This window comes from Panthera onca, chromosome A1, assembly GCF_046562875.1.
Source record: "Panthera onca isolate mPanOnc1 chromosome A1, mPanOnc1 haplotype 2, whole genome shotgun sequence".
Lineage (NCBI taxonomy): Eukaryota > Metazoa > Chordata > Mammalia > Carnivora > Felidae > Panthera > Panthera onca.
In genome coordinates this window covers 26,962,596-26,979,692 of record NC_138339.1, presented here as the reverse complement: position 1 = coordinate 26,979,692, position 17,097 = coordinate 26,962,596, and the positions used below count along the sequence as shown (strand labels likewise).

The following is a 17,097-nucleotide window of genomic DNA, read 5'->3' as shown; positions in this document are numbered from 1 at the left end:
GTGCCCGGGGTTCTGTCCTTGCTTTTCAAAGCCACTTGCTCTGGTGGGTTAGATATCCTCTTAAAATGATAGATGGTTATTTCCTGGCTCTAATTTTGTCCCTGGGGCTCAGGTTCTCATTTTTATTGTGTTACATAGTCTCCCTTGGCCTTACGATTGCCAATGAATAGTTGTTAAGCTCCTGTTACTTCCCATAAGAGATACTGTGGTGATTATAGCCATGTAAGAGTTACCATTTATTGAGCACTGAGATATTGTGATACAATAAAGGATATATATTTGGTATCTGATAAAAAAAATGCCTCTGATAAAATCCAATAGTCATCATGATTTTAAAACTAAAAGCTCTGGGGGCGCCCAGGTGGTTCAGTTGGTTAAGCACCTGACTTTGGCTCAGGTCATGATCTCACAGTTCCTGGGTTCGAGCCCCAAGTTGGATTCTGTGCTGACAGCTCAGAGGCTGGAACCTGTTTCAGATGTGTGTCTTCTTCTCTCCCTGCCCCTCACCCACTTACACTCTGACACCCTCTCTCAAAAATAAATAAACATTAAAAAAAATTAAAAACAAACAAACGAACAAAAAAACCCTAACTGGAGGAGTATGGAGAGCTTCCTGGCAGCTGAATACATGGAGGTGCTGGGAGGGTGGTGTGCCCCAAGGGGGTTATAGAAGCTCTGCCACCTTTCCCCTGCACCTTGCCCCATGAATCTCTTCCATCTGGCTGTCCCTGAGTTGTATCCTTTTATAATAATCCAGTAATCTAGTAAGCAAAATGTTTTCTTGAGTTCTGTGAGCCACTCTAGCAAAGTATCCAACCCTTGGCTGGGATTGTGGGAACCCTTGGTTCATGGCCAGCTGGTGAGAAGCACAGGTGACAACCTGGACCTGAAGGGAAGGCAATAGGGGCTGTGCTGGGCAGCCCAGCCCCTAACCTGCCCAGTCTGCACCAACCCCAACAGTTAGGGCCAGAATTGCTTGGTATGGAAAACCCACACATTTGTTGAAACAGAAGTAACTTGGGGCACCTGGTGGCTCAGTCAGCTAAGTGACTTCGGCTGAGGTCATGATCTTATGGTTCGTGGGTTCAAGGCCCGTGTTAAGCTCTGTGCTGACAGCTCAGACCCTGGAGCCTGCTTCGGTTTCTGTGTCTCCCTCTCTCTCTGCCCCTCCCTCACTCATGCTCTGTCTCTCAGAAGTAAATAAACATTCAAGAAGAAGGAGAAGGAGAAGGAGAAGGAGAAGAAGAAGAAGAAGAAGAAGAAGAAGAAGAAGAAGAAGAAGAAGAAGAAGAAACAGAAGTAATGTGAGAGCAGAGTAGAAGAAAACAGTGGGATTTTTAAGTACCTACTTCACTTTTGATGATGTTTTAGAGATACCTCATATATTCTCTTTATTGTTCTCGACTACTGAGGAAAATAATTATTATCATGCCTATAGAGGAAGAACTGTTCCTTACCTCACTTAGGATCATGCAGCTAACTAGTAGACAGCAGAGGTTTGAACCCGGGGCTATCTATCTATAAGCCTGTGGTCTCCATTACATCCCCCAAAGAGGTGTGCACCTCTCCCCTATCCAGGCTGTGTCTAAAGCAAAGCAAGCATGCTGCTAGGTGTGGTGGGTTCCAAGGGATCTTCATGCAGACAGTCACCTGCTGAGGCCAAGGTAGAGCTGGGGACACAGGCTATGTACAGAAAAGCAACACAGTCAAAGAAGATTCTGGTATCAACTCTGTGTTTTAAAGCATACATCAATCTGTTCCGGATATCTTCTTGTTTTATTTTTTATTTTTTTTAATTCACATCCAAATTAGTTAGCATATAGTGCAACAATGATTTCAGAAGTAGGTTCCTTAGTGCCCCTTACCCATTTAGCCCATCCCCCCTCCCACAATCCCTCCTGTAACCCTCAGTTTGTTCTCCATATTTATGAGTCTCTTCTGTTTTGTCCCCTCCATGATTTTATATTATTTTTTTTCCCTTCCCTTATGTTCATCTGTTTTGTCTCTTAAAGAAAGGTTTAATTTTTTTAATGTTGATTTGTTTTTGAGAGAAAGAGAGAGAGAGAGAGACAGCATGAACAGGGGAGGGGCAGAGAGAGAGGGAGACACAGAATCGAATACAGGCTCCAGGCTCCGAGCGGTCCGCACAGAGCCTGATGCAGGGCTCGAACTCATGAACTGCAAGCTCATGACCTGAGCCGAAGTCGGACACTTAACTGACTGAGCCACCAGGCGCCCCTCTGTTCCGGACATCTTATTTACCTGTAGCTAAAGACTTGGCCTCACTCTTTTCAGAATTCACTTTCCATAAAGGTGGTTACCTTACCCACCTCCACACTTCAACTCTCAGAATTTCTAGTTGGAGGTAGCTTTACAACAAGATGCTACCAGTGCTAGAGGGAGAAGGATGTTGGGGCAAGAGTCGGGAGGCTGAAGGACTCTTCAGGAGGAGATGAGTTGACCCTTCAGCCCATGGACATGGGGAAGGAGCCTTGATAAAGGAATTCTTATGTGATACAAGCTGAGCTCTGTGAGCTTGAAGCTGACCCTTAGTGCGGTCTTGTGATAGGCTGAAAGGACATCCTGATCCCTGGAGCCTGCAAATGTTACCTCATTTGGAGAAAGGGTCTTTGCAGACATTATTAAGTGAAGGGGCTTGAAATGGGGATACTATCATCAGTTATCCATTTGGACCCTAAATGTCATTACAAGAGTCCTTATAGGAGAGAGGCAGAGGGGAATTTCACACACACACACACACACACACACACACACACACACACACAGAAGGTGATATGAAGATGGAACAGGGACAGATTTGGAGACAGTAACCTTAAAGACTGGAGGGATGGTCCACAAGCCAGGCAATGCCAGCAGCCACCACAAACCCAAAGAGGCAAATAACTGATCTTCCATAGAGCCTCTGGAGGGAGCATGGTGCTGCTAATGCCTTCATTTCATCCCAGTAATACTGATTTTATAACTATAAGAGACCAGATTTGGCTTCTAGAACTATTAGAAACCAGGTTTTTTGGGGTGCCTGGGTGGCTCAGTTGTTTGAGCATTCGACTTCAACTCAGGTCATGATCTCACACACAGTTCATGAGTTGCAGCCCCACATCGGGCTCTCTGCTGTCAGCATGGAGCCTGGAGCCTGCTTCGGATCCTCTGTCTCCCTCTCTGCCTCTCTCCCACTCATGCTCTCTCTCTCTCTCAAAAATAAATTAAAAAATTAAAAAAAAACCCTAAAAATAAAGTAAAATAAAATTTTTTAAAAAGTAACAAACAAACAAACAAACAAACAGGTTTTTGTTGATTTGAGCCACAAAGTTCGTGGTAATTTGTCACAGCAGCTATGGGAAACTAATGCAGGTGACACAGAAGAGCAGAGATGCCCCAACCAAGTTATAGAAGCTCCAAAGCTTGGAAAACCCTGTGATTGGGGCTTCTTGGAATGTGTGGCAAAGGAGTTTTTGGAATGGCACAAATCTGTCACTTCCTAAGGAAGCTTGCAGCCAGGCAGGCTATATGAGATGCATATTCATTGGCAAGGCAAGCCTTTGTCAGGGCAAGACCAGCAGCCAGGCATCTGGACCCCTTGCCCATAGTCCCGCCTCCTGGCCACTGTCCCTGTGATTCTTGCCTTGCTTGGGGCTTTGTAGTTGACATCTCTTCATCTCTTAGTTCTAAAAGCAGCATTGCTAGAACAAGGTAAATGATACCTGGTTCCCCCTGGAAGGCTTCTTAAGCTGAGTGCACGGATGCAGCTTGTTGATTTGGAGAGAATTTTGAAATGGACCAATTCCACAGCCCCCTCTCCTACCATCAGCAATGAAGCCCCGGTAGTTAGAAAGGAGATGCCGTGGCCGCAGGCAGGAGCTGGGTGCCAGACAGCCACTGTGCAGCATCTTCCGGGGCCCAGGTTTTCTCAGTGAGCTGGTGATCAGTTCCACGGCTCCACTCTGCCAGTCCACATCAGAGCACTTCAAGGGAGCAAGACAGCCCATTCTATCTCCCAACTTGTGCTGTCATATAGGAAACAGAATTTCCTGCAATTGCCTCCAAACAATTTGAAGATTATTAAGAGGGAAGCATAAGGAATTTAACAAGTCTTTTTAAATCATTGTCAGTTGGTAGCATCTTTCGCTTTTTACACTCTGGAAAACAGTGTGCAGGTTCCTCAGAAAATTAAAAATAGACCTACCCTATGACCCAGCAGTAGCACTGCTAGGAATTTACCCAAGGGATACAGGAGTACTGATGCATAGGGGCACTTGTACCCCAATGTTTATAGCAGCAGTCTCAACAATAGCCAAATTGTGGAAAGAGTCTAAATGTCCATCAACTGACGAATGGATAAAGAAATTGTGGTTTATATACACAATGGAGTACTACGTGGCAATGAGAAAGAATGAAATATGGCCCTTTGTAGCAACGTGGATGGAACTGGAGAGTGTGATGCTAAGTGAAATAAGCCATACAGAGAAAGACGGATACCATATGTTTTCACTCTTATGTGGATCCTGAGAAACTTAACAGAAACCCATGGGGGAGGGGAAGGAAAAAAAAAAGAGGTTAGAGCGGGAGAGAGCCAAAGCATAAGAGACTTAAAAACTGAGAACAAACTGAGGGTTGATGGGGGGTGGGAGGGAGGGGAGGGTGGGTGATGGGCACTGAGGAGGGCACCTTTTGGGATGAGCACTGGGTGTTGTGTAGAAACCAATTTGACAATAAATTTCATACATTGAAAAATAAAAAAAATAAATAAAGCCTTCCACTGTGTTGTTACAGTGAGATTCACTATTAGAGCCCCAGTCCATAGGACTTTTACGTTGTAACCGGGACAGTAGAGTGACTCATGTAGGGGGACTAAAGAACAGTAGGAGACAGTGCATAATCAGTTCTCCAGTTGTGTGGGAAATGCCAGCAGTGTTCTGGTAGGATAAAGATCACTGGCAAAAACAGACCAAATCAGGTTAGGCTGTTGTTAATTCTGTGCTGACTAAACCAGAGAGGTTGTCTTTTCGGGGTAAATAAATGGGTTGGGCTTTTGTCTTGCTGAGTTTTTTGCATTACATTTTTCTTCTGACCAATCCCTCAGAACATCTCAACAGCCTCCTGTCACAGATCGCCTATAAATATAAAAACAGTATTCTATTGTACATCTCCTAGGAAGGTGACATTATGGCAGACATCCAAAAAGTGAAATGGACAACAGAAAACAACTTGACACTGGCTCCTGAGCCCAGGGCCTGGAAGAGTCACACAATGATGGAGAAGGGGAAAAAAAGAGGGTTCCCTACCACTTTCAAAAGCTATTTCTAGGAGTGCCTGGCTGGCTCAGTCAGTTAGGCATCCAACTCTTGATTGTGGCTCTGGTGATGATCTCACAGTTTGTGAGTTTGAGCCCCAAATGGGGCTCTGTGCTGACAGTGGGGAGCCTGCTTGGGATTCTCCTTGTCCCTGTCTCTCTGCCCCTCGCCACTTGTGGTCTCTCTCTCTCAAAATATAAATAAATAAATAAATAAATAAATAAATAAATAAATAATAACTTTTTCTTAAAAAGCTCTTTCTGTGTTTCCATGGGTTCTACCTTCTAGAATCTTGAATAAATCATCCATGATAAGAGGTAGAGAAAGAGCTCACATCCTTGTTTTCCACAGAGAATCCAGAGTATTCATTAGCAAACACTTTTAGTTCTTTAAGTTGTCAAGAATAGCTAACAAGTAAGACATTATCTTAAGTTTCTTCTTTTTCTACTGCTTTCTGATCAAAGGGACCAGTGAAACTAGTAGTAGGTAGACTGCAGGAGATGGGAAAGAGGAAGGTAATGCCCCCAATTGATCATCTCCTAAATAATTGAAAATTAGTAATTGTTTTAGTACCTGCTTCACATTAGAGTAGAAAAATATTCAGTTAGGAACCAGGGAACGAACCTAGATTCTATTGGATTCTTTTACTCGATAGTTGAGTGTCCAGCTCTTGATTTCGACTCAGGTCATGATCTCACAGTTCATGGGATAGAGGCTCACATCCCATAGCAAAGAGCCTGCTTTCTGCCCCTCTCTTTCTGCCCCTCTCCTTCTCTCTCTCTCTCTCAAAATAAATAGACTTAAAAAAATAACAACAAATAATAACAAATGATCAAGCTCTTATGTGTTAGGCTGTGTGCTATACACTATATATAAATTGATATTTTGTTTAATCTACAACACTCATATAAAGTCAGTATTGTTATACTCATTTCATAGATGAGGAAAGTAAGGCTCAAACTTGCTTGAAGTTGTACAACAGAAAACTAGACCTTAGTTTTATTTTTCTTTAATGTTTATTTATTTATTTATTTATTTATTTATTTATTTATTTTTATTTTTTTTTAACGTTTATTCATTTTTGAGACAGAGAGAGACAGAGCATGAACGGGGGAGGGTCAGAGAGAGAGGGAGACACAGAATCTGAAACAGGCTCCAGGCTCTGAGTAGTCAGCACAGAGCCTGACACGGGGCCCGAACCCACAGACCGCGAGATCATGACCTGAGCCGAAGTTGGACGCTTAACCGACTGAGCCACCCAGGCGCCCCAATGTTTATTTATTTTTAAGAGAGAGAGACAGAGGGCGAGTGGAAGAGGGGCAGAGAGAAAGGGAGACACAGAATCTGAAGTAAGCTCCAGGCTCTGAGCTATCAGCACAGAACCTGATGCAGGGCTTGAACTCATGAACCATGAGATCATGACCTCAGCCAATGTCAGACGCTTAACCCACTGAGTGACCCAGGTGCCCCTAGACCTCAGTTTTCTTGACTGAAAAGAGAGAGGGCATATTGCTTTTCATTCAGAGACATTGTTATTTAGCATCTACTTATGCTGTATGCTCGACTGGACTTGAGGCGTGGTTGCACAAGCCAGCCATGGCCCTGACTACTCTAGGAGGCTGGAGTACCAGCGAGGACCACCCAGCTCTGTAACCTGTGCTTCTGCACATGGTTTCTGTTTCCAGTGGCTGGCTGTACACATATACTTTTGGTGATCTTCTCTCACATGTCCGTGTGTGTCTGCAGGTGGTGGGCCGGGGAGTGGGAAGCATGCTCAGCAACATGTGGGCCCCACGGAGAGAAGAAGCGAACAGTGCTGTGCGTCCAGACCATGGGCTCTGATGAGCAGGCTCTTCCAGCTAAAGACTGCCAGCACCTGCTGAAGCCCAAGACCCTCATTTCCTGCAACAGAGACATCTTGTGTCCATCGGACTGGACAGTAGGCAACTGGAGTGAGGTAAGCTTCATCCGTTCCCCACCCATTAACCAATCCAAAGCGACCCTAGAAAAAATTGCAGAGTCGCCAGTGTCTATCACCTCTGGCCTGTTTCCTGCATTTCCCACTGCCTCGTATCCTATCTTGCTTATTTTTCATTCTTACTGGGTCTTCTCACTTGTCCAGTGATCAGATACCAGTCAGGGATGAGCTGAATCCCACTTACACAGACTCACAACAGCTAATTTTTTTTTAATTTTTTTAAGTTTATTCATTTTTGAGAGACAGAGAGACAGAGCATGAGCGGGGGAGGGGCGGAGGGAGAGAGAGACACAGAATCCGAAGCAGGCTCCAGGCTCTGAGCTGACAGCACAGAGCCCGACGCGGGGCTCGAACTCACAAACTGCAAGATCATGACCTGAGCCGAAGTCGGACACTTAACCACTGAGCCACCCAGGTGCCCCTCACAACAGCTAATTTGTACATTGTCAGGATTTTTGCTATTGTCCCGTCGTCAAACCACTGGTAGCAAATCAGGGCTCTCCCACCCACCCCAAGAGCTGGTTTGTTAAACGCTTACATTTATGTTTCACTGGAACTATTGTAGTTAACTAAAACCGGAGATGTGCTACTCAAACGGTAGAATGATAGGCAGTATACTTGACACTTGAAAAAGCCCCTCACATCATCCGTCTATTCAGCATCGGTCAAGGCCAGACCTGACCAAGAGTTGGCACATCTACTGTTATTAGCCATATAAATTCAAATAAGTGTTGTTGCATTTCCCCAAATTAATCTGATCTAATTCTCTGAGTGCAGTTAGAAATCAGTGGGCTAGAAGGTTAAGAAGAACTCCCAAGCTTCATTTGCCTTTAGGTCACCTGGAACCTGGTAGTGTCACAACTCATACTCCTACAGTCTGTCGTCGAAGTAGAGACTTTTTGTTCTCCAAGGGTCCTGGAGTCTCCAGGGGCCTTGCTCTGCTTCCCTATACATGTTTCCGTTCAATGACCTAAGGAATGACAAAAAATACATGATTTTTTAAACCAACAGTCCAGACTTTAAGGACAGATGAGTTTCCTTGGAAGGCCCATGCTTTCCATAATAATGCTACTATTGACCAGAATATCATAGGAACTCCTCTTAGGACTCACCTTCAGAGAAACAAAAAATACTGGATTTCGGAGAATGCAGGAAGTACTATCTGTACTCATAAAGGTACTATGAATAGTATCTAAAGAAGAATTTGAAAATTTGTATAAGCAAAGTTTCCATCTCTGAAGCTGACCCTTTGAAAGCAAAACACAATCATTTGAATAGAGCCACTCTGATAACCTTAGTTCCAGAACTTTATTTCATTACCTCATGGTCACAGTTCAGGTTTATTTAGCTTCTAATTCTGTGCAGAATACTGTCTTGGGCATTGAAGTGAAAACAAAAGGAAAATGGCGAGCACGGTCCCTATGTTGTAAGAACTTCCTATCAAATGGGAGAGATAGGACCCAAAAAAGAAAAAAAAGAAGAAAGAAAGAGGAAAGAAATATGAAGGGATCCATGCAAAGAAAACATACCTGCAAACTAATAGAGTACTATTAATGTGTGCACATATCAGCATTAGTCCACAGCCAGCCTGGATTGCTGTAAATTACAGTGTTGTCCAAATAAGGCTGAACGAGGTATTGTGACTGGCCCATTAAATCTGTTTACCAGGAATGTTTTGGCTGCATCATCTGAAGCAGTCAATATTTCCTGTCATGTAGAATTTACTAATTGCCAGATCCTTCATGCTTTTTTGAAAGGACTACAATTATATATTTGGCTGAGGAGTTCTTCATATTATGCTCCTATTTGTGGGGAACAAAATGATGTGCCTTAGCTGGGGAACAGGGGACCAAAAAGTTGGCACGATGTGACAAGTACTCATGTCTGTTGTTGCAAATACAGGCCATTGCATAGTGTATTGCCAGCAGACACAGAGTTCAGTCTCTAGCTTCCTCTTGATAGAGATGAGCAGAAAGGCTGAGACCCTGCCTTCCATTTACGGGATGTTGTCATGAGAGGTGCTTTTAGCTAAATCAGCATCAAAATATCCATCCAGTGGGTCTTCTTTTCTTCCCTCGGCTCTCTTACTAATGCCTGCACACTTCAGCCCTGTAATGAGCTTTGCCAGAATATGATGAAATGTCTTTGTTTTTGATGTTCTAACTAACCCCAGATACATTTATAAGAGAAATGATACAGTGCTGTCTTCTTGCTACTGTAGTATTTATGGTCCGGATCTTGTCTTGAGACTGACATAAATTGATGCAGGGCAGTGCTCCAGCACAGTTCATTTGGTCTGAACCGGGCTGTTTGGGTCACCCTGTATGAGTTGGAAGCTAGGAGGTAACTGGGCCAAAGATCTAAGAACTGTGAAGCTCCTGGACTCTGCAGGAGCAGGGTCGTCCTCCCTGGGCTGACTTCCCTTCCCTGTCAAGGCACTTCTGCCAACCCAAGCAATGAGAGAGGGTGGGCTCAGCTGTGTCCCAGCATACTCATCCCTGACCCAGCAGGGATCAGAAGGAGGGCTAGCGACAGCTGGCAGGGGGAAGGGGAGGGGAGCATTCTGCCCCTATGACCAGCCCCTCCCTCTCTAAGCTCATGCCCTGAACACTGACTCCTACCCTGATCTCAGATTTCACCAAGAATCTTATTCTGTTTTTACCCAACCTACTTTCTGGGCATGCAGGGTAAAGAAAGGGGTCTTGGTTTATCATAAAGCATCAGAGTTTCTGTGGCTCCCATTTTTATTAGGTCTATCACTTCAGTGACAGGCCTTGTGAGAGAAAGCCAGTCTAGTGGTGAAGGGCATGCACAGTCTCTAGAGCTTGGGGCCCTGGGCTCCAATCCTGGCTCTGCTACTAACTAGATGTGTGACTTGAATCTCTTTGTGATTACCTTTAGTTTTCTGTAGTGTGTTTTCTCCATCCATGAAATGGGGATAACAGCGGTACTTAGACTCAAGGGAAGTTATGGGGATTAAATGAGTTAATAGTTCCAAACTTCTTACTAGAACAGTGCCTGTAACATAATAGGCATTTCTTAGCAGAGTAAATAGATGGAAATAATAAGGTCATCTATCATTTGTTAAGTGCTTTTCACATTATAGAGTCTATCTCATTTAACACTTAAGATAACTTCATGAGGTTGATGTTGTTCATTAATTCCCCACGTTACTCCTGGCAGTTTAGTGGGATACTAATTTTCCTAGGTTTTTAAGCCCTTGGTGATCCCTAATTATATGGCCCTGAGCTAGTGTTAGAGCACTCTCAGCCTTTTCTCATTTATAAAGAGAGGGTTAATTTAAGGCTTGAAGATAATCCATGTAAGCCCTTTGCATGGTGCCTGACAAATAGTAAGTGTTCACTAAATGGTAACTTCATTCTCAAGCAAGAACACAAGTGTCTGTCTTCTATTCTAGTCTGATTTTGAAAGCCATGGTCAGTCCGTGGCACCCAGATGCCCTGACAATCTTTACCCCCCTGCATTTTCATCTAAACCCACGCCCCAAGCTCAGGGCCATTTTATGCATGGAACACTGTAAGCACAGGGCTTGGGTCAGGGTCTACAAAAATGTTTGAGACCTGAAAGAAAAGGTTATTGTATGCTTTCCATAAAAACAAAGGACAGTGCAAAATCAGAAATCAATATTTAATTACATATTAATGACAGATACTTGTTGGGCTTTTAGCATATGTATTAAACACTTTTATAGGTATTAACACAATACCTCGTAACAGCCTTATTAGCTCCATTGTACAGGTGAAGAAACACACATAGAGACATAGAGACTTCTCCAAGGTCACACAGCCTTTAAGCAAGGCAATCAGAATTTGAATGAAGGCAGCAGAACTTGTACTGTGAACACTCTGCCATATGCATCTCAAACGTCTGCAAAATATAACAGTATGACAGTGTTCATAAAAAATGTATTATGTTTGGAAACAATTTCTAGATCAGCTTTTGTCACTTTGCTGGAATCACAGACTATGCATAATGATTGCTGAGAAATCAGGGCACTCTTAAATTAAATGAGTTGCCCTCCCCAAATACTTTCAGAGCAAAAGAATAAAAAGCCTTTCAGATGGTTTTTATTTTTATTTTTTTAAGGTTATTTATTTATTTTGAAAGAGACAAAGACAGTGAGAGTGGGGGAGGGACATAGGGAGAGGGAGAGAATCTCATGACTCTCTTCAAATCACGAAGCTGTGAAATCATGACCTGAGCTGAAACCAAGAGTTGGATACTTAACCGACTGAGCCACCCAGGCGCCCCTGTCAGAGGGTTTTTAGAGAAAAAGATTGTATTTCCCTGGAGATTAGAGATGTTCCTTTAATATATTTGATGGGGTGTGGTGCAGAGCCTCCAAAAGCAGACATGCCCTTTCTGTGCCTGACAAAAAGCACACAAACAAATGAACACAACCATCAATTAACCAGCTTACTGAGGATCTGTTAAGTCAAAGCTGCTCTTGTGGGTGTTGGCGTGTCCGAGTGACCAGGTAGATGAAATGGCGATTTTCACAAACCAGGTCTCCTGGCTCTTGAGACAGAAGACCCTGCAGCACACACTGGCAGCAGGTCTCCTGCTGAGCAGGAAGCCAAGAACACTCTTGTGCGAAGACTCACAGAAATGCCCTCAGGGGCACCTGGGTGGCTCAGTCGGTTGGGCGTCCGACTTCGGCTCAGGTCATGATCTCGCGGTCCGTGAGTTCGAGCCCCACGTCGGGCTCTGTGCTGACAGCTCGGAGCCTGGAGCCTGTTTCAGATTCTGTGTCTCCCTCTCTCTCTGACCCTCCCCCGTTCATGCTCTGTCTCTCTCTGTCTCAAAAATAAATAAACATTAAAAAAAATTAAAAAAAAAATAAATGCCCTCAGACTGAAGGAAGACGGAACAGGGAAGCTAGGAGACGCTTCTGAGGCACTTACCTGTGGTAGTCCCCAGTCGAGTTAAGGTCCAAGGTGCTTCTACGCGGGCTCGACCACCTTCTCTTTTGGCCCGGGATGTCTGTTCATGCCAACATCTCAGTTCTTCTCAGATGTCAGCAGCCTGTGCTTTGCCAGGTTTCCTGGAGGACACATACAGGAATCCTTGTTTGACACAACTGCTCACGGAAAACTAGCTCGGGACCATGTTGATTCTCTTCATCACGTCTGATATTTCTTTTCATATTTCATCTCATATTTCTTTCTTTTCATGTCTGCCATGACAAAGTAGCATGTTAAACTTGGTTGTTTAACAACATTTATTGTCTCACAGCTCTGGAGGCCAGAAGTCCAAGGTCTTGGCAGTGTTGGTTCCCTCTAAGGGCTGTGAGGGAGACTCTGTTCCATGCCTTCTAGCTTCTGGTGGCCTCTGGTTTCCTTATAGATGTTAACACCCTGATCTCTGCTTTCAGTGGCGTGGTCCTGATGTATGTGTCTCTACATCAGAATTTCCCTTTTTATAAGAACAGTGGTCATACTGGATTAGGACCCACCTTGTGTCCTCATTTGTACTTGACTGCCTCTACAAAGGCCCCACCTCCAAATAAGCTCTCTGAGGTGGAGCGGGAGGGGTTAGGCAGCGGTTAGGACTCCAGTATATCTTTTTGAGGGGACACAGCTCAACCCATAACAGCTACCTAAGTGTTTCAGCTTACTTTCAAAGCTGGTTTTAGCATGAGATCCAACCATTCATTTATAAATTCCTGAGACTATACAATTAATGTTTTTATGGCAAAGCATTAGCTGTTTCCTACTCAGCCCTTTAGCCCTAACTCTGTGATAAGCCCCAACTGTGTTTTTGAATAAACTCTCAGCACTATAGTTCTGAGCCATTTGTGAGCTCCCCTCCTCCACAGTGCCGCTCAGGTGGGTGGCTTGACTCATTTAGCAGCAGACCTTGTTCTCAGTGGGCTCCCCAAAGGCCTTAATCTTGAAGTAATGGCAAGTAAGAGCAAGACTGACACCCAGGGAGGACATTAACAGATTGACAAGCTGCTTGCCTGGTACGGAGTTCAAAATTGCAAGGTAAGGGCATAAAATAACCATAGCAGATACTGGTTTTGAGAGTTCCCAAACTACTGGTTGAGATGAGCTCTAAGTGTGGCATTGTGTCCTGTATTTATCTCATCCGAAGGGCTTGACAGCTCCTAAGGAGATAAACACAGTTACAAGATGTACGGGAAGAAGCATGGGGCTGAACACAAAACAGTGCTGCTTGTTCTGGTCTGAGGAGGAGAAAAAGGAAACTTTGTTTTTAGCCCCAATATACTTGGCAGAGAGTTAACACTGTCCTGCTGGGCACAATATGCCCCAGGGCTAAAGAGTGGGATCCATCCGTTACTTGGAAGCTTCCGTGTCTACTGGGTAAGGAAAGCAGATGGGGAGGAAAGGGTAGGTGTGCTGGAAAACATATAAACTCCTCCCAGACCCAGGTCTCCATTCATGAAGTTTTGAGTTGCCATTTGGGAATGGGGCCAATAGTTGCAGATCATCCGCTTTTTTGAGAGAAGCTAAAAATCTGTAATTTTAATATGAAATCTGCTAGTTAAAAAAATTTTTTTTATCCGCTTATTTTTTTTTTTTTGAGAGAGAGGGGGAGAGAGAGAGAGAGAGGCAGAGCGCAAGTAGGGGAGGGGCAGAGAGAGAAGGAGACACAGAATATGAAGCTGGCTCCAGGCTCTGAGCTGTCAGCATAGAGCCCGACGCGGGACTCGAACCCACAAACTGTGAGATCATGACCTGAGCCGAAGTTGGAGGCTTAACTGATTGAGCCACCCAGGTGCCCCATGAAATCTACTGATTTTTAAATGTTGGCTACTAATTCAGTTTTTGTATTTTGTCTGTTTGCTTGTTTGTTTTAAGATTGAGGAGGCCACAGAAATAATGTGTGTGGGCCAAATTTAGTCTTTAGGCTGCCACTTTGGAATTTCTGTTCTAGAATACTCTTCACTTTCAAAAGCTCAAAATCTGAAGTGTCTGGGTGGCTCAGTCGGTTAAGTGTCCAACTTTTGATTTCAGCTCAGGTCGTGATCTCACATTCGCGAGTCTGAGTCCCACACAGAGCCTGCTTGGGATTCTCTCTCTGGCTCTCCCCTGCACACATGCTTGCTCTCTCTTTCTCTCTCAAAGTAAATTAATAAATGTTAAAAAAAGTTTTTTATAATAACAGCTGAAAATCTAATGTATTTTAACTAAACAGCTAGTTAGATAGCTATTATTTAGCCCTGTTTTATTCTTTTAGGTTGAGCAAATTTGCTCAGTAAAAAAGGTTGCTTAATACTTGTAATTTGTAATTCTCTCTATATGTGTGTATATATGTATATACATATACATATATTTTATATATACATATATATTATACACATCTGTTAGCCCTAGGGGATCTCAGTCTTAAAAAATTCAGCAATAAACCAGTGGGATGTATGGGTATCCACAGTATCTTCTAGGCATGTGCCTACAACGACTTCACCTAGACAGCTGCTCTCCTCATACTTTCCACAGACAGGTGTGTGTCCCTGTGCTCCAGAAGGATAGTAGAAATCAGAGACCCCCAAGCCCTTTGCTGTTATCACTATTATTATTTTCAGCATCATTATTATAACAATGATAACAATAGCTTCCAATTGCCAATTGTCTTCTATATATTGTGCACTGTGTTAAGACTGTTGTCTCATGTAATCCTCACAGCCCCCTTGAAAGGTGAGTATTAATTTCTCTCGATTTCCAGAGGAGAAAGCTAAGGTTTAGTTGCTCTATCATGTGTGGGGTTAATTAATAATGGCAGATTGGGGAGTTCACATTGCTTCTTACAGGTTTTATAAGCTCTTTTGCTTCATAGGTCAAGTAGGGGTGGAAGGCACATATCTATATACTTTTGGATTTTTTTTTAATGCTTATGAAGTTGTAAAGTCTAACTTCCCTGTGGCCATTATAAGCATTTCAAGTCAAAACAAACAAAAAATGGAATGAAGAGAAAGAAGAGAAATGTCTACTCTGACATTTCTTGGAAAGAAATACCCAAAGGGAGAGACACCTGCTGCTTGAGGGCAGGTGGCCTTAGCCAGGGCCCCTTTTGTGACTCAGCTCCCAGAACCTAGCCTGCCTGAGGCAGCCAGTGCACAAATGGGTTCAGACATACATGAAGGGTATTTGATTGGACTGATAATTTTTCCAAAGAGGAGATTTGAAAACTCAGGGGGTTCGGATTAGAACGTAACAAGCAGAGAGCAAGTCAGGAGGATGAACTGGACGGAGCATAAAATATTTTTGCACACAAGAAGGCAGAAACGTTACAGTAAACTAGGAAAAGAACTACCTGCAGCCTGCCCTTTGCAGTCTCCAAAGTGAGATAACCCCCAACCTGCAGTTGAACACACTGTCGGCTGCACTGTCTCCAGTGCTTATAAGTGTCTCCTGCTTTTCAAAGGAGCTGATTTCACAGAACTGTCAGACATCAGTGAGTGATTATGCTTGACTGTGACAAAATAATGGGGGAGTTTTATACATCAACATTATTTTTGTACACAGAAGGAATTGAAAGTAGGATTTGAGAAGGCAAAAAACTTAAGCTAAAAAATGCATAAGCTCACAGAAGAATTTTCCCATTCCTGAGTTTTTTTCCAGGTAAAATTGTCACTTAATAAGTGTATATTGGGGCACCTGGGTGGCTTGGTCAATAAAGCGTCTGACTCTTGGTTTGGCTCAGGTCACGACCTCGTGGTTCATGAGTTGGAGCCCCACATTAGGCTCTGTGCTGATGGTGCGGAGACTGCTTGGGATTCTCTCTCTCTCTCTCTCTCTCTCTCTCTCTCTCTCTCTGTCTCCCCCCACCCCAAAAATAAATAAATAAATAAATAAATAAGCTTTAAAAGAACAAAAAAATGTGTATTAAGTGATCACTGTGTTCCATGAACTATCCTGGAGTTGAGTTATGAATAAAAAACTGCCTTTGGGTAACTTTTCAGAAATCAAGCATCTGTAGTCAGGTCAAGAAGTGAAATCAGTTGGTGGCTACTGTCCAGTGTGTTGCACTAGATTTCTTGGAGGATGCGAAATAAATCTGATTCTTACTCTGCCACTGACTTGCAGCCTTTCGAGCAGGTCGCTGAGTCTCAGGTTCCTCTCTTGTGGAAGGTGGAATCATAACTCCTGCCTTGTAAATCTCACAGTGCTATCACGAGTATCGCACAAAACAATGGCTGTGAACATTTGGAAATCTGCCAGTCATTATGTGAACCCCATCCTCAAAAAAATCTGCTTTGAGGTTGGGAATATAAGACAGACAGATGTGAAACAGCCAGTGAATACCCCTGGATGGTTCACATTCAGGGGCCATATATTTGGTAGCTGACTTGAAATTAGAAAGAAAAGGCTAAAAATGGAGCTGTCTGGTAAAAGTATAGATTTTTCAAAACATCTAGAAATTTAGTGTTATGTAGCAACTACATGTGGTTTGCAGCTGTTGGGACTGAGGAAATAAATATTCTTTACCATGAATCCTGAGGAAAGACAACCCTGTTAGGAATCTCCCAAAGGCACTCTGCCTGTGCTTTGGCATGAGCTACAGAATGTGGGGGGAACATCAGAGAAGGGCACTTGCCATGGTCCCTCACACCAACACCATGCTACAGGACTCACTCTTTGGAAAGGGTATCTCTCTCTACCTTTGATTAACTACCCACCTTTAAATTTCAGAATACGTCCTGGATCTGTGTACATGTGTGAGTATGATAGTTGTCTAGCTTTTAATCTGATTCTACCTGGCATAGGCAAGTGGAATGGAGCCTGTGGTGCCCGGGTGAGGTAATGTTAGTTATACCTGGCA

General features: G+C 43.6%; 1 protein-coding gene across 1 annotated transcript in view; it reads left to right on the top strand.

Moving 5' to 3' along the window:
- The window catches only part of ADAMTS12 (ADAM metallopeptidase with thrombospondin type 1 motif 12), a 330,050-nt gene that overhangs the window by 271,396 nt on the left and 41,557 nt on the right, over positions 1–17,097 (top strand). The window contains exon 18 of the mRNA XM_078444728.2: positions 7,059–7,269. Coding sequence (XP_078300854.2) covers positions 7,059–7,269 — 211 coding nt within the window. The remainder of the gene's footprint in view (positions 1–7,058; positions 7,270–17,097) is intronic.